At 41.3% G+C, this 18241-nt stretch overlaps 1 protein-coding gene across 2 annotated transcripts in view; it reads right to left on the reverse strand.

Moving 5' to 3' along the window:
• Window positions 1–6496: 6496 nt before the first annotated feature.
• Window positions 6497–18241, reverse strand: part of mbtps1 (membrane-bound transcription factor peptidase, site 1) — a 28337-nt gene continuing 16592 nt past the window's right edge. For both annotated transcript variants that reach the window (XM_046037955.1, XM_046037956.1), the window contains 13 exons: window positions 15232–15393; window positions 13603–13747; window positions 13179–13367; window positions 12408–12580; window positions 12117–12232; window positions 11838–11994; window positions 9545–9669; window positions 9346–9423; window positions 9065–9205; window positions 8832–8963; window positions 8594–8720; window positions 7934–8064; window positions 6497–7548 (listed from right to left, as the gene is read on the reverse strand). In XM_046037955.1, the coding sequence (XP_045893911.1) occupies window positions 7322–7548; window positions 7934–8064; window positions 8594–8720; window positions 8832–8963; window positions 9065–9205; window positions 9346–9423; window positions 9545–9669; window positions 11838–11994; window positions 12117–12232; window positions 12408–12580; window positions 13179–13367; window positions 13603–13747; window positions 15232–15393 (1903 nt within the window). In that variant the 3' untranslated portion in view covers window positions 6497–7321. The remainder of the gene's footprint in view (window positions 7549–7933; window positions 8065–8593; window positions 8721–8831; window positions 8964–9064; window positions 9206–9345; window positions 9424–9544; window positions 9670–11837; window positions 11995–12116; window positions 12233–12407; window positions 12581–13178; window positions 13368–13602; window positions 13748–15231; window positions 15394–18241) is intronic.

The raw sequence follows: 18241 nt of genomic DNA on the forward strand, positions 1-18241 counted from the left end.
AGACATAACGTCTAAATAAACATCACTTTATGTCCGTGGTAATATCAAAGGTATGTCTTTGTGAAACGTTCTTTTAACAGAAGTGTTTGCAGTTTAGATCGTAATCAGGCTGGACATTTACGTGATTAGGCAATAATAGCCTGTTGTTGCGATGGATTAATTTATGTGTTTGGCAGGCCTATGTCATTAGTAATTTAAAAGAATAATTCTTTTGATTGTATTTTATATATAATCTGAACCCGCAAAGTAACAAGTAACTTGAGGTATCAAATAAATGCAGTGAAGTAAAAAAAAATAGCCTGAAATATTTCCCTCTGATGTGTAAAGTAGGTATAAAGTAGCATAATATGGAAATACTCAAATAAAGTAGGCTACAAGTGCCCCAAAATTGTACTCAAGTACACTCAGATAGTAAATGTACTAAGTTACATTCCACCAGTGCACAAATGCGTACCACAATAAGATGCAGCAGAGTGCTGTAGGCCTACCATAATGAAAAAGCTTCTATGAATCTTCTATGAATGAGAATGCAGAACTTAAAATCAAGTCTGCGTGTCATAACAAAATGCACAAAGGTGATATTTTCAGCAGTAGCGAAAATGCAACATAAGGGTGACTCCCTGGTTCCCAAACCGTTCACATTCTGCCTGTCTGCTCTGTCTTGTTTGATTCTCTGTGAGTTTTGGTTATTGGGTCAGTTTGGTATCTGTTATTTAGTCTGTGTTCTGGTTTTCAGTCCTGTCTGTCTGTTGTCTTGTGTTCAGTATTGTTTTGGTATATTCCTTATTTATGATCTGATCCATGTGTAGTCCTGTTTCCTGGTTAGTCCTGTCTCTGTTCGCTGCCCTGTTCTGTTTAGTAGTCGGCCCATGTTTTCTGTTTTGGGGTTTTGTTCCTTGTCTTGTGTTTCCTCTGTTTAGCCTTGTTTATTCCATTGTTCATTTGCATGTTCTGTCTAGCTCACTTAGTACCTGTTCTATCTTGTATCTTAGGTTTGGCCCTGCATTGTAGTTCTGTGTCTTAGTTAATGTCTTTGTATTTACTCCTGGTTCTGCATTTGCATTATTTTGGCTTTGTCTGCTCTGTGTTCTGTTTAATCCTAGTTTCAGTCTGTCTTCCCTGTTGGTCGTAGTTTATTTGTATCATTTGTGATTTATCTAGATTTATCTCTATTCCTCTTGTCAAATTCAAAATCTCAGAAAATTAGAATATTGTGAAAAGGTTCAGTATTGTAGGCTCAAATGTCACACTCTAATCAGCTAATTAATCCAAAACACCTGCAAAGGGTTCCTGAGCCTTTAATTGGTCTCTCAGTCTGGTTCAGTGGAATTGACAATCATGGGGAAGACTGCTGACCTGACAGTTGTGCAGAAAACCATCACTGACACCCTCCACAAGGAGGGAAAGCCTCAAAAGGTAATTGCTAAAGAAGTTGGATGTTCTCAAAGTGCTGTATCAAGGCACATTAATAAAAAGTTAAGTGGAAGGGAAAAGTGTGGAAGAAAAAGGTGCACAAGCAGCAGGGATGACCGTAGCCTGGAGAGGATTGTCAGGAAAAGGCCATTCAGATGTGTGGGGGAGCTTCACAAGGAGTGGACTGAGGCTGGAGTTACTGAATCAAGAGCCACCACACACGGACGGGTCCTGGACATGGGCTTCAAATGTCGTATTCCTCATGTCAAGCCGCTCCTGAACAACGAACAATGTCAGAAGCGTCTTGCCTGGGCTAAAGGAAAAAAAGAACTGGTCTGTTTCTCAGTGGTCCAAAGTCCTCTTTTCTGATGAGAGCAAATTTTGCATCTCATTTGGAAACCAAGGTCCCAGAGTCTGGAGGAAGAATGGAGAGGCACACAATCCAAGATGCTTGAAGTCCAGTGTGAAGTTTCCACAGTCTGTGTTGGTTTGGGGAGCCATGTCATCTGCTGGTGTTGGTCCACTGTGCTTCATTAAGTCCAGAGTCAGCGCAGCCGTCTACCAGGACATTTTAGCACTTTATGCTTCCTTCAGCAGACGAGCTTTATGGAGATGCTGACTTCATTTTCCAGCAGGACTTGGCACCTGCCCGCCTGCCAAAAGTACCAAAACCTGGTTTAATGACCATGGGATTACTGTGCTTGATTGGCCAGCAAACTCGCCTGACATGAACCCCATAGAGAATCTATGGGGCATTGCCAAGAGAAAGATGAAAGACATGAGACCAAACAATGCAGAAGAGCTGAAGGTCACTATTGAAGCATCCTGGTCTTCCATAACACCTCAGCAGTGCCACAGGCTGATTGCCACGCCGCATTGAGGCAGTAATTCATGCAAAAGGGGCCCAAACCAAGTACTGAGTACATATGCATGATTATACTTTTCAGAGGGCTGACATTTCTGTATTTAAAATGCTTTTTTTTTTTTTTTTTTTTATTGATTTCATGTAATATTCTAATTTTCTGAGATTTTGAATTTGGGGTTTTCATTAGCTGTACGCAATAATCATCAAAATTATATCAAATAAAGGCTTATATTATCTAATTTTGCATGTAATGAGACTATATATTAGATTCACCTTTTAAGTCGAATTACTGAAATAAACTTTTGTACGATATGCTAATTTTTCGAGTTTCACCTGTATATGTTTGCTTGTTTCTTTAGTTTGTGTCCGGACATTGTCGTGAATGGAGCCTGCCTGTCTCTGTGCTGCTTGATCTGTTGGATTGTGAAATCCTCAACTGCCTGTAAGCCTTATTTCCTGTTTCAGATTTGGATTAAATCATTGCACCTGAAGCCTGCGCTCTTGTGTCATGCATTTGGGCTCGAAACCTGCTAGTCACTCAACTGATCCTGACAAAACCAGGGAAGATCAAATCATGATAAAAAAAATCATAATTTGCTGTAATTTGTGCACCCACACACAATTTAGTTTTATTTATTTGTAAGGGGCTATGTACAATAATTGATATAAATTGTACTATTGGAAATATTGTATCACAGTTAGCTTAAAGCTAATTTTCTACAGTCTCTTGGCAGGTCTAACACTTACAATACAATTACAGACCAGCACTGAACAAACAGGACAGACACATAAACCAAAATGATTACAAGTCATTACACACACACCGTGTCAGCAGAAGTCCTGTTAGACACCAAAGCACAAAAAACAATGACATTTGTCTAACCTAACCATTATCAATAAGGCCAGTTATTAACTAAGTCAAAATCAATATGTACTACTGTTAAATAATTTAAAGAGTGAATATAACGAAAACATTTAACTATATTTTGTCAAAATCCTCAAAAAAGAAAAAATAATCTAAAAAGAAAGAGAACCCAAGTGACACAAACTTGCGGATGGTGTCATCACGTTGTGATGAAAAGGTTCGAAATGTTAGCAACATTTGCCATGAGTGATATGGGGAGTGGGTCAGGTGTGGAACGGGTCTCACCTGCAACGCTCATTTTCAACAAGATTTTGCCTTTACTTAAATGTTGAAGAAAGGATGTGAGAGGGAAATCAATGTGCGGGTCTAGACCTTTCCATTAGTGTTTTCTGTTATTTTTTCTCGGGGAAAGTTGCAACAAACACTGTTGTTAAAGGTTAATTGAAGATAACAAGACAACAGTTTTCTTTTTATACACCGCCTTCCTGTCTCCCTCACTGTATTCCCCCTACTGTAAAAGCCTTCATCATCTTTGTCTTTTGACGTCAAAGCAAAGAATGATTATTTTCATCCATGACTCATCACTGTGCAGCTTGTTAGGCCTGGGAGGAGAAGTAAACATGAAGCAGTCAGATTTTCTCAACCGAGAGGATAGATAATTCTTAATAGTTGAGAAGTGTCCAGTAGTAATAACACAGGCACAGCAACTTGGACATTTCATGCCCATCATTAATGTGGTGGTACAAAGCCAAGAACACTTTTGTTTGAGTTCACCCAAAAAAACAGAACAACGTCACTTGTGAAATTGAGTTCCTGACTTTTAATTTCATGGATGAAAATGAAAAAAGCAACTCAAATCAATTCTGTGCAGTATAGTCACAGATTGTACCCCGTAGGTTAAAGCCAGCTTTCTGAAAGAAAGGAAGGACATGGACTGAATCAGAAAGTAATATGCTGATTTTCATGCACAACCTTCTTTTGATTATGGGGGCCCTTTCATTGGTGTTGCAGACCTACTATAAGATATCACAGGGTAAGGATAGACCCTATTGTCGCGTTTTTGCATGTCACAAGACTCATGGCTTGACAGTTAAATCTCAAGTAGTCAAGTCTAAGTCTTAAGCTTTATGTTAGAAACAGTTTGTAAAAAAACTACAGACATAATGAATGTTTTTGATTAGCGACGCTGGGGAAATGACTCCAGAGATTGTCAGTTTGTCAGTCCAACTATGATGGAGAATGCGGTGCACACATTATACTTTCTAAACATCAGCATGTTAACATTGCAGGTTGGATCAGGTTGTAACGTTGTCATAATGCATGCTAGCTTGCTGGCGTTAGCATTAGCTGTGCCTAAATGCAGCCTCACAGAGCTGCTATAGCGTGTCTTTGTCTTGTTAATATTTTATTACTTTCTGCCATCCCTACACACAAAGCAATCTCAGCTGTTCTCATCTGTAAGACCATGATGGTAGAATGAGCTATCACAGGCCATCAGAGCAGGGGTGTCCCTCTGTAACTTCAAGAAGCTCTTGAAAACTCATCTCTTCCAAGAACACTTTCTCTTATAACACCTCTATCCCCTAACCTCTAACATGCACTTCCTGTGCCCTTCTTCTTCTATCCCCTTACAATTCTCTTGTATTGATTGCACTTTTTTGTTAACTCTAACCTCTTTTCCTATATTTAACCCATTGATGCCATACATGTTATTAGCTCTTACTAGTATGTATTGTCAGTTGTAGATCTCTGCTGTATTGATGCTTTATTGATGCTTGTATGTTGTTCCTCAAATGTAAGTCGCTCTGGATAAAAGCGTCTGCCAAATGAGTAAATGTAAAAAAAATAAAAATAAAGACTTTTAAAAACTACATTATAGGCTATGCCTTGCTATTTCATATCTGACGTTATCTGCGAACCACTGCAAATGCTGGTCTCTACTGGTTTTCTTTCTAATACAGCATTATTGAATTGATTCCAAGCTTATCGATCAGATGATTCAGGTGATGTCAGATGATCTGCTGTGGAGTTTTGTTATATCACATTTTTCCATCTTTAGTCTTGGGCATTCCAGGTTAGTTAGTTAGAGTCACTTGTATTAAAATTAACATCGAGTCTTTTTTGATTTTTAAAGCTTCAGCTCAGAGCCGCCACAGTGTCTCTTTCAACCGTGGAGGGAAAGAGGGCATGTGACCTCCACTCACCACCAGCTTTCCCAAATCTTGTTAGCGTAGCTAGCTGGCTCTGGGGTCATTTCCCAGTTTCCCAAGGTTCCAAGGGAGATTAGTTCTTCACTGGGGCCGTCATCCAAGAGGACAGGTGACAGATTCACAGGCTGATCTGGCCTATTAGGCTTGGATAAAGAGCAAAGCTCAGACCACCGAGCACACCGACACATATCACCTCTGATGAAATCAACCTGCGTCACTGAATTCAGCCCATAACCAATACTAAAACCACGAGTGAGATGGAATTAGTCCATTCAATCTATGATTACTCCACAGAAAAAAAAGCAATCATGCCTTCTCAAAGTCTGCCAAGGAATGCATTTCAGAAAACTGCAAAATAAAAAGGAATTAGCTCACATCACAAGTTTAACCTCCATTTTTTTTCTCTTCAGCCTTTTACTCTGAAATGTCTGTGGTGACTGTAGCCAAATGTTTTGGCAGGTTTCATCACACCTTTGTGATGCAAACAGTGCAGTGATGAGCAACTTTGCAAGAAATTCCAATAAAGATTTAAACTGTAAGCAAGATACAGATTGCTGTTGCTGAATAAGCAATTCCCATTTATTCATAATTTCATCTGTATAGATATTCGGTCTACGTGTGTATTGAAAGCTCTTCCTAAAAAAAAAACAAAAATGGGCCGGGCGTCCTGGTGGTTAAAACGCATACTATAATCCCAACGTCCTCAATTAATTTCTGACGGGTAACCTTTTTGCACATCATCAGCCCTCTGTTACCACTCACCTGTTGAATATAAAAATGCCATGCTGATATAGACATGGATTCCACTTTATCCACAGGGGAAAACAAGAGAAAAGAAAAAAATTGTTGCCAGAAGGAAAAAAAGAGAATGCACGACGCAAAGTTGTATGTTCGAGCTGCTTTTTATGAACAAAGGGTGGAACAAAAATATACTGGATTACATATATCATTGTTGAAAGAGCAGATTTTCCAGAAAAAAGGCCACGGAACCACCAAATTCCTTACTGACAAAGACCATTACTGTAATAGAAAGCAGCAATTTATAAATATCATGTCTAAGTAGGGTTATATATTATGTATCTTGAATTACCATTACAAATTACTTCAAAAGCAACTCCAGAAACAATGCAATAACCAAGCAGATCACTTTGATAATGCTTTTTAATTGATGAGATATATTTGAACAAGTGTGTCAATGCTACTACTGACCATGAGATCACAAAGGAGGCTATCAACAGAATGCCTGGCCAGAGTTCATTCATTATACAAAATATAAAAACAATGAAAAGACAGTGACTTTAAACAGATATGGGCAGAACTTACAAAACAGCGGGTGGTGACACTTGATCATCCGATGGTCCTCATGTTGGATATGAGCGCGTGTGTGTGTTGGGTATTTTTCTGTTCGCGTGTATGCCAACTGCTTTATTCTTAAAGTGCATACAGTATGCATTTCTATTTCTCTGTGTGTGGGTGTGAAATAGCTTGTACTTCTGTGTGTGTGTGTGTGTGTGTGTTAGGGTACGAACAAATTCAATAAATATAAAAGTCAGACACATTTTGTTCATGAAGAATAAAACCGTTTGGTCAAAGAAGAAGAGAAGAGAGAGGGAAATGTAGACAAGATGTCTGTCTCAAACAGGCATTTTTTAGGGCCAGGTGTATACTGTGTGTTTTACATTGTGTGTAACACTGTCTAATACTGTTCATTAGTCCACAAACACACACAAACACCTACGGACAGCCTTATACAGACGAGAGGCACAAAAACAGCATCCAAGAGACACCTGGAGTTGCACTGTGTTCAGTTCCGGCAGGCTCGAGTTTAAGAGCAGTCAGACTTCTGTCTCAACAGTTCATTAAACTCCATGTAATTCCACACCTCCAATGTTGCTGCTCAACAGATGCTGTCCTTTCAGCAGCGTCTCAGTTTTGGAGGTGAACCCAGCTCCCCGGCAGCAGTCCCAGTCAAACTGTAGGGGTTTTCCCAGTTGTCGTCGTTTGCTGCTGCTGCTGCTGCTGCTGCTGCTGCTGGAGGTATGTGGGTCGTTTAATGCGGGGTTTCCTGCGCTTGGGTTTGCTCTTGGCCTTTGTGAGCTGGACCACAAAAAAGGACAGGACGACCATCGCTCCTAGGAAGGCAAACACTGGGATGGTCTGGCCCACTTCTTGGTTATAGCGGCCCGGCATTATCCCTGAGGCGCAAAGGGACACAGGTCACATGGGGCCTCCTCAGTAACCACTTATTCTTACACACTACAGTTTTTCCTTTCATCCTTTGTCTATCTAACTTTATGCTAGGAGAATATTAGGCCTTTCTGCTGTACTGATCATAGACTTGTTCTTTTTACATCCTCTCATTAATAATAACCAGCTACTTGGATACTTAATAATGTAAAATTAAAGAAAAACTGATGAGTGACAAACACTTCCATGTTTTATATAAATACCATTTCCGCTGCAAAAGCTGCTGTTTTAAAGTTTTAAAACAATGTTGTCAAATGCTGTGCACTACTAATTAGCTCTAAAACTAATTCCAAGTCAGATTGCTTAAAGTAATAACTCTGAAGCACGTGTTACCTCCAGGTATGTCCCAGGCCCCACTCTCCCCAGGAGACAGGGGTCTGACCTGGGGACGGTAAGCCCTGACGTTAGGTAGAGCCACTTTGTCCAGATCCACTGAGAGAAGTTTCTGGTGCTTCCACAGGTTACTAAGAGCATGAGTGGAGAGAGAGAAAGAAACAGAGAAAGAGAAAGGGGGTGAGACAGAATCTAATGTGTATAGTGTACGTATGTATGTGGGCAAGTCTATCACAAAACCAAATTTTATTCCTTCTGTTGACAGGTTGGAGGAAAAAAGGACTGTTGCTGCCAGTAAAAACCCAAAGTCTGGTTCCAAGTATTACTGTGTCACTGAAATGTGCTGCTGCCGTGCCCCCCCCCCCCCTCCTCTGAGAGACATGCCTCTTTCTCTATATCGTCCTGTGACTGAAGGAAAAGTAACCAGAATGTTGACTATGGTAGTGTGCACAAACAAGATAACTCAATATAATCTGTTTCAGACATGTTGAGAAATATAACACCTGGGAAATTAGCCAGTACCACATACAGAAGTTCATATCGCTGTTGCCACTGACGACTGATGTCTGAGAGGAGTGAATGGAAATGATTATTTACCCTCAAATATATAGACAGAACTAAAACAGAACTGTCTGCATTGCAATGCATCATCAGACCTACCTGGGTGCTGTCTCATTGACTGGCTGTGGCTTTGCCCAGGACAGGTGGGGGCAGGCTGGTAGTGGGCGGGGCTTTGGGTCTCCCAGGTGAGCCTCTAGAACCTTGGAGTAGCGGTACAGATGGTTGCCTGGAAGAATGAAAAGAATAAACCTGCATATACCTAAGAAGGAACACATCCAATATTTGAGATGATAAATTAACCTGTCTGTTAATGTTTTGTGTAATTTTCCTTCCTCACCTTCCAGTCTCTGTGGCAGTGGGCGCTCGGTGCCTGTGGGCGGTGCTACCCTGCTGTGGGAGTGGCTGAGGCTGGGCGGGGTCATACTGTAGGAGGTGTACTGAAGGAGGGCATCTAGCAGCCAGAAACAGTCTGAGAAATTAGACACAACAAAAGATTACTCAGTCGGCTCAGTTGCACCTTTTGTTGTACGACAAAGCATCCACACATTGCACACACTAAAGAAAGGTTACCTTTCTGTCTGTGGCTGTCGTCTATACAGTTAGAATCACCGTACAGAGCAATACGACCTCCCCCGTCAGACGGTGTTTGGTACAGTCCCAGGATGGGAACCCCCTCCACCACTGCTGTCTCCTGCTTTAGCACTTCCAGACCTGTGAAAACACAGAGGGAGCGGTGTTATACCTAAACTTAAGACACACAGATTAAAAAGTTGCCTGTCAGCCTGCATGGCTCCTGGCCAGCACTGTGCTACACTAAGCCGGGGTCAGTACTTTAAGAGGGGTGCTGGTACCTTGGTCCTTTAGATTCTTGGCAATCACTATTCCATCTTCTGGGAAACGGGCAATACTGCAGCCTGAGGCATAGTACACTGAGACAGAGACACAAACAACCATCTTCATTTAGCAAAAATGGTGTGGATAAAACAATACAAAAAGGTGACCAGAGGATGATGTCATCAGAAACCAACGAGGGGTTTGTGCATGTCTTACTGTCATGATCAGCCAACGTGAAGTCTCCCTCGTACAGCCCATCACTGAAAGCCATCCCCCACACTGAGATCAGGTCGTTCAGGGCTGGTACATTAGCACCCCCTGTGTCTGGCATCCACCACTGCCTGCAAGTTACATCAAGAAAGTCATCTCTACAACCATTCGATTAGGCAAAAATATAGAATCTACAGAAATAACAATCAAGAACCACTGTTGCAATTTACACAGCACAGAACAAAGCTTTACTTTCAATTTGGTATCTGCCCCAAACAAGAGGATTGATTAAGGAAATTAAATGAAAACATAAAATCCAACACAACAAACAGGTTGTCAGCAGGTTTTATAAGGATAAAAATGCCAATTTAAAAATAATCACAAGCATATAATATGGGGGGTACATTACAATAACAGCACATTTAAACAGTGAAAAGGCAGACTTCCTAATTCTTAATTCTTATTGAATTCACCATTCAATTAAATCTGAATTACTCAGCATAATATTTTGAAGCCATAAAGACTATATTTAGCTGTGTTTAAGATTTTTATCCTGCAGATTCCGTGCGACAGCTTGAGTGGGATGTGAATGGAGCAGCAAGGAATCATGAGTAATCTTTTGCTCTGCATGAAGAGCTATGAATGTGAAAAGTCGTGATATATTACATCTATTACAGAGGCATAAATAGTCTGTACACTGCAGAGACGGACAGAAACTGATACAGCAGGTTGGTAACTAGCACACAGCGCTGTTTATCTTGCTATCATTATAACGTTATATTATAATATAATAAAGCTGCATGTTAAAGCAGGAGCTTTTTAGGTTATGCTTGTTTAATCACTGAACTGTCTCATAATGGAGGACAAATAGATCCTTTTAAACAAATAAATACAGGGAGGTTCCAACGAAGGTTGAGGTCAAGGGAGCTTCACAAGTAAGAAGTCAGTCAGAGAGGACTTTAGATTACTGCTGCACTACAATGCAGTCCAAGGTCCCACAGCTCATTCTATGAAAACACTATTAATCAAAAAACACTCTGCATTACTTATTGAACTTGTCTGGTATTGCTGAGGCGGCAATTTATTTTTTTAGTTCAGAGCAAGAGCAGTTTTAAACTTCGTAAAGTTTACTGCAGTGATGTGAAGAATCTCTGACTACAAATATTGTTGTAGCCATTCTGTGTATTGGGATGGGGTGGCGCTGTGATCTGCCACAAGTCTACTTAAGACGGGTGTTAATTAGTGCAGGTGTGGCGCACAGCGAGGTGCATGGTTTGTGCAATCATGGAGAGTGACATGAGTTTATTATTGAAGAAATGTTAAATTTTTCGTTATGTTAATAAATTGATTGGCATATCCGACTTTAAGTTAAGACTTTTGCATTTCTGTGCTGGGCGAGTGAGGTGGGCGAGACTCAGACGGTCTCTGTCCACCATGGTGTTAGTGTCTGGTTTTAATGGCCTATAACAGCGGGGGTCGGGACCCCCCAGGGGGGTCGCGAGAATGCTGCTATAGACACAAAAATAGAAGAAAAATAACTAGACGGCCTATAGTTGTGAGTGGAATCACTTTGGGTGGACACTGTAAATATATTGCACTGTTTAATCCAGAATCAGCTGTCCTGTCAGTGTAATCAAAGACTAAGTAATAACGGTCATATTAGCAGAAACTTGATCACAACTCACAGGTCTGAGTCTTTTGTTGCTAAGAAACATCTGCCAAACGGAGGGCGCCTGCTCTGGCACTGTTTTAAGTGTGTGAGGTGTACAAATACGGAGAAGACAAGGAAACTGAGATCCATGTGGGCACATGAGACCCTCAGAAAGGGGAGACACCGCTGGTAGTAGGCTACCACCAGCTGGTCCAGGAGCTTAGTCTTAATGATGGTCGGTTCAAGGCATATTTTCAGATGAGTCGGGGAGAGTCCGGACAATCCAAGCAACTGTAACTTCCGTCAGCACAACTGAGGACCCGTCTCTCCATTCATTAGATTGGATAATGGGAAAAAAACGCGAATGATGTCAGGCACGAGTTTAATTCTTTTCAACTCCATGCTCTCAGAGCGCTCATTCAAAAAGCCGCAGCAGGCGGCCAAAAGAAAACAATTTAAAAAAGGCGCCTCTCACTGCAAAAAACGCATTCTGTCTGATCCCTGGTGGGGGTAGGGGGTCGCGAAAGATTTTCAACTTCAAAAAGGGGTTGGACTGCCAGAAAGGTTAAGAACCCCTGGCCTATAACATTAGCCAGTGTTATTGCTATGATTTCAATAATCAGCAGTAGTAAAGTGAGAGTTAAATACCTTGTGTTTTCGTCATAGAACTTGACCTTCCTCATGACCGAGGTGTTGTACCAGTCACTGAAGACAATGAGAGACAGGCCGTTGTCGATGTCTCTCCTCAGCTTGGTGATCTCTTCAGGGAAATACTCCTCCTCACTGTCCACCATCAGCAATGTGCCTGCAGAGACACAATGGCAAGCAGCACGTTAGCTTGTTGTCCTTTTCTCAACCATAAGCAAACAGCTGTTGTAGTCCTTTTGAAGTGGACGTCTTCTAATTCTATTGTCGTTGTTTCTTTACCATACTGGCTGGCATCAAAGCAAGTGATGGGTGCGCCGAGCACCTCAACAAAGTATCCCATACTCCGCAGGTGCTGGTACATGTCCCTGAAGTTAGTGTGGATGTGGTCTCCATTCCTGGAAACATACAATCAGTCATTTTCACATTTCACGTCATATTTATTGAGGTCAAAACAAGTAATGAATCCAGATAATTGAAAACAAGTTAAAGTTTTTAAACCAAATCACAGATGGCAGATAAAATGGGTGTAGTGAAAAGGGCTATAGACATCAAGTAAACATCCACACATACCAGTCTAGTGGGTCGTTTTTCATGCGGAGATTGTCTCGGGGAAAGTAGCCGGGCGGGTAGCGAAGGTTGTGGTACTGGTCCCACAGCACTCTCTTACTGCGCGGGGGAGTCGGCACGATCTTCACCTTGATGGGCAGTTTGACTGTGGAGGTCAGCTCACCGCCCACCTTAGACTGCAAGGGGTTAAAAGTCAAGAAGACGAATGGGTCATAACTGCAGAGGAGTAATGAATTACATAAGCTAGATTCTCTACTGTATATATATGTATGAATTGGTGAGCTAAAAGTATGTAGTACAAACAGCTCAAACATTTAAGTAAAAGTAATTTATGAACAGCTAAAATAGTTGAAATTATTGACTGAACTAATGGATAAAGAGTTGAAATTGTTAGCTAAAATATTGGACAAACTGCTGAATTATTTAGTAAAAGTATACCAAGTGTTAAAATAATAATACAAAGTAAAAAAAAGTAAAAAGTCAAACAAACTACCACTACAAAGTGGTAGCACAGCTGCAAACCTGACTAAACCAACCTAAACACTGACAAAAAAAAAAGTAAAGTAAATATCCACCTGTAGAGTCACTTAACATCTACTTCAAAATCAATTCAAGTGAACACATTCAGAAATTATGTGTGTGGATGAAGGGGTACTTGAGCTCATCTGAGAGGGATGTGGTGGTATGTAGGACAAACAAAAGTTTGGGAACCACTGCTCTAGAAAAAGCTAAAGCTGCTTAGAAGACAGATCAGGTGTTGCTGCAGTGACTCACATCATTCTCTGCAGGAGATGCCACTGTGACCATCACATGACCTTGAGCGATCCCTTCCCACGACGCTGCCTTCTTGGCCACGGAGATAGACACGGCCAGGTAGCCGGCCCACGGCCACAGCACTGGTGAATAAGAGACTGCCACATCAATGTGGTCGCCGTTCTGGGGGAGATAGGGCTGCCAGATGGGCTGAACAGGAGAGAGCAACCTTTAGAAGGCTTATAGGGAAGATGTTTATTTTTTAAAGTCTGAGTAGATCATGACGCAAACCAGGTCAGTCAAGGATGAAACTCGTCCTTCACTTGTGCTCTGACAGAACTTGAGGAAATAATTTTAAGTATACTGTGTGCTCTTTGTAGAGTAGCATTTGAAAAACGAATCTGTAAAAACGACTTCTCTTCATGTGTGTTTCTTGTGTGTGCACCTTGTCGACAATCCTGCCAGTGACACCCATGCCGTTGAGGATGGTCACATTGACGATGGTGGGCATTCCTCCATAGTAGATGGGCTGAGAGCAGTAAGGCCACATGTACGGACACTCGGTCAGGTCGATGTAGCTGGGAGAAAGACTGGCAGGACACACAGATGGGAAAGGATTCTGTATAACTCTGTTGTTGCAAAAGACTTTTTTTAAACTAGCTTGAAACTAATGAATACAAATTTTGGTAATATTCCATATGTAATATGTATGTAAAAAATAACCTAAAACCACCTTAACACAAATAAATATGTAAAGAATGTACATATATACATATAAATTACCGCACACTGATCTGACTTACTACTTTATTTGCTCACAAATAAAGTAGTAAGTCTATTAAATAAGAACGCTGGCCCTGGATCACATGTTACATCTAGCTAGAAGCCTGAAGTCACACAGCTGAGAGCTGGTATTCTTGCTCGGACCATTGAGGTTGACGGATTCAAAAATATTCAGGAGGAAAACAGAGTTTGAGCTGTGACTAGTGGAAACTGAGTGCTTTTTTGTTAGGATTGTATATACTGAAGATTTAAGAACATACATTTTCTATTTATGGCTTGACAAAACCCTGAAATATTCTGGTGTACATGCAGGTGTTAAAAAACTGGAATGCTCTGCCAAGTTTGTGTCAAAAGCCAGGAAAAGTAAGCAAAATGATGGTCTATATTAGTTTGTATTTACGCTGATTTATACAGTAAATGTTTTTGTCAGTGATTTAATATTTGTGGTAGACATTAAAAGTCTCAAAACATTTAATTGTCAAAATAATTAAAACTGGTTGTCTTTATTTTTGGCCTTTTTCAAGTATTGAAAATGTAAACGCAACATTATGTATGAATTTCTGGCACCTTGTAACAGGGTTCTTGCACCATTAGAAAAGTCAAATCTAATGTTTTTTAAGACCTTTTAAGACCTCAACAAACATAAATTTAAGACTTCAAATTTTTGAAACAACTTCTTTGACAGAAAAGAGATGCACATTTGATCTCTTAATGAACGATGAACATAAGTGAATGACTTTGCATATTCCGAATCGGGTAACATAGGCATTAAAATGTATTTTGGGTGATCAGATTGTGATCGGGTAAAAATACTCCTGAATCTTAAAATGTCGATACAAACGTCTCAAACCACTCCTGGAGGAGAATCCACCTCTCCAAAATGGATTAATTTACTTTTACTGTGACTCTGGGTCACCACTGGAATCAATCAAATATATGTTATGATACAAAACTGACGATAGCTGCTGTCCTTCATGAAGGAAACAGCTGCAAACTTTCCTTGTCACATTGCAAGCCTATGGGCGGTGAGTATTTGACACTCAGCCGAGCAAAGGACAACTACAATTCTGCCTGTCCCGTTCCTCCCACGAGAGAAGGCTCTGACAGCACAGGCTTGGTCTCCTTTAGTGTAATGTAATTGGCGGGTATTCGCCTACATGTGCAAGACAACATTTAGGAACACAATGTGTACTCAGGTTTCTGAATCCATGAACTAGTGGCCAATGCCTGTATATGGGTGCTCCTTTAGGAGCTCTCTTAAAAAAAAATCTCTGCTCACTGAGGCATCTACCTGGCCTGAGGTTTGTAACTGTTGAGGATCTGGTAGGCTCGGATCAGGTCTAGTTTCCCGTGGCCCTGCTCAAACATGTTGACCCCTGGCAGCCTACGGGCCGAGGCGATCAGGGCCTGCTTCATGGAGGCTGGGTTCACCAGCTCCCTGTTCAGGACGGTGCTGGAGGACAGAGGACAGGCGAGGTTAGTTTCTGTGAGTCTGCTGGTGTCAGATTCCACAGCTTTTAATTCAGGACAGTGCTGGAGGAAAAAAAGAGGGATGGGCTACTATTTGTGTGTGTGTTTGTGTGTGTGTGTGTGCTCCTGGGAGAAGGGAAAGGAGCCTATTGTTAATAAGCGTGGTAGGATGTTTGACCCAGCAACATGAGCTCATGAAATGGTCCTGAGTTACAGCTACATAACAAGAAGGCCTTCACCATGTAAAGACTGACAGACTCAATCAGTGACACACCTCTTTCCTCTGGGAACCTGTTCACTGCAGTGTTTCCCCTAGGATTGAGTTGTAGCAGCGGAGGTGAAGCAAAAAAAATCAAAAAACTGTGCGCATGTCTTAATATAAAACCCCAATACAAGATGTGTCAGCAGCAGAGCTGTTGTGTCCATGAGCATGCGATGCACATTAGAATAGCTTAAAATGTCAATGTTTTCCCATAGTGTTTTCCCATGGTGTACATATTTGGTGGTGACAGTGGGGGGGAAATCTCACTTTTTCTAATAAAAAATATGACATTTTACATCATTTGGGACTATTAGTTTTACCATATCTATAACAAATAGTTGAAAAAGCTATAGCAGATAATAAACAAACAAAAAGCATAAGGATTAAACTTGCTGAAGAATGTGCCTACGGAGGGACAACAACCATTTGATTTAGGAAAAGTTTAAGTTTTCGTGCTCTCTCCACAGTGATTTTACATTCATGGCACAGCACCCAAGTCATTTTGGGCCTCACCTCCTAAGCCTAACGGCAGGTAACCTTTTAATATGACCTCTGAATCATTAGGCTACAGATAAGATTTTTCATGTTGCCCTTTGTGTCTCAATTTACATTAACATAAGTTAATATGAAAAATAGGCAACATGAGAACCACCTCCCTTAATTACCAAGCATTTAGAAACGTCTCCTAATTAAAAGGGATTAGTTTGCAGCCCCAACTTGCTTTACTAAGCTCACCTCCTCCACAGTGAACACCGTCCTTTCTTTTCCTAACAACCAGTCTAAAAATTGAAAAATAGTTATTAGGATGTACAGTCTGTGTACAGGACAGAGCTGTAGGCTACACCAGTTTAGTCTAAGCTTGTATCTAATTTTATCAATACCGGGCAAGTAGGCAGTAATGAAATGCAGCTACTAAGTTAGTTACTTCCTATAAATTGAGCTAATGTTAAGTTACATAGCAACCAAAAGACGTACTGTCAGATTTCCTGCTCAGCTGTGCAGTCTGTAAGGTGGGGGGAGACGTTTACTAGCACTAAGCAACTTCACTTTTTCAGCAGTTGGGGAAACAACAGACAGACTTTTCTTGGTCTTTAGAAGTAAACACACTGTAACCGACACCGTACATTTACTGGCAGAATATTTTCCTCCGCTCTGATTCACTGAGTCACTTTCTGCCGCTCGGACAATCAAACACTCGCTACGCACCTACCGATTCATTACAGGAGTTATGCTGTTTTTATAACAGCACCTTTCATATAAATGTTCTTTAAAGAACAGGGCGAGGAGGCTAGCCAAGTGTTTAGTGTAAGGGCGCACCACCGATGCGGAATGAATATAGGTGAAACACTGCACTCATGCGTCATCTAAAACTACTCAATTTCCAGTGACTCGCCACGCTACAAGACATGTTTTTATGACTAGATTGCCAGAAGACCACTCAAAACATATACATTTTTTAATATCTGACAACCAACCATCAGACAGACACTAGAGTCCCGCTGCTAGTTGCTATTATGGCTAAAATAGGATCAGGATAATGTCTTCAAGCAATTCATTGATAAAAGTTACATTTTGTGACAAAAAAACAAAAACTCAAAACTCAAATTAAACCCAGTCTGACTTACTAGTAGTTAATAGAGCCATGATGTCTTTGCATGAAAATAATGATCAAACTGAATCACCAACAACAGCTCCCAGCTGCAACTTAACAACTGACCTTATGGTAAAATACACCTAAAAGACCCATTAAATAAACATGCATACTCCCACCAAGCAAATAACTATACACCCAAACAATAAAAAATGGGTCACAAAGGACATGAAAAACTACCTGGTCCAGAAGAAAAAAGCTTTTCTGATAGGAGACAAGCTCAGGGTGAAAGAGCTGGAGCTAAGATACACTACAAGAACCAGGTGGAACAGAAACTAACCTCTGGAAATGCGAGGGAGGCGTGGCAGGGCTTAAACATCATGATGGGCAGAGCCCCCAAACAGCCAGTGGTTGGCTGCTCAGACCCACCTCCTCTGCAGAGCAGTTAGAGTTTCTTCACCCGGTTCAACAGTAGCAGCACTCCAATGACCTGGACCCCCCCGACCCCCAGCTGCTCCCTCCAAGCCATCACTATTGGTGAACACCTGGTGACCTCCGTCTTACAGAGTCAACCCACACACGGCTGCTGGCACTGACCGGCTCAGAGGCAGGGTGCTCAAAGAATGCTCCACTCAGCTAGGTGGAGTTCTCACAAGGCTGTTCCAGCACCTCCTGGACTCTGCCTGTGTTCCCAAACAGTGGAAGGAATCCATCATAATCCCACTGCCCAAAAAGACATCTGCTAAAGACCTGAAACACTACCGACCAGTAGCCTTGACATCAGTGCTGTGCAAATGTATGGAGAGGGTTGTATGCAACCATCTGTCGAACATGCTGTCCAACAAACTAGATCCGCTTCAGTTTGCCTATAAGGCAAAACGTGGTGTAGAGGATGCATGTCTCACACTTTTAGACACTGTCACTAAACAACTGGACTTGGCACACCCACACACCAGAATTTTATTCATGGATTTTATT

Source organism: Micropterus dolomieu, linkage group LG22 (genome assembly GCF_021292245.1).
Source record: "Micropterus dolomieu isolate WLL.071019.BEF.003 ecotype Adirondacks linkage group LG22, ASM2129224v1, whole genome shotgun sequence".
NCBI lineage: Eukaryota > Metazoa > Chordata > Actinopteri > Centrarchiformes > Centrarchidae > Micropterus > Micropterus dolomieu.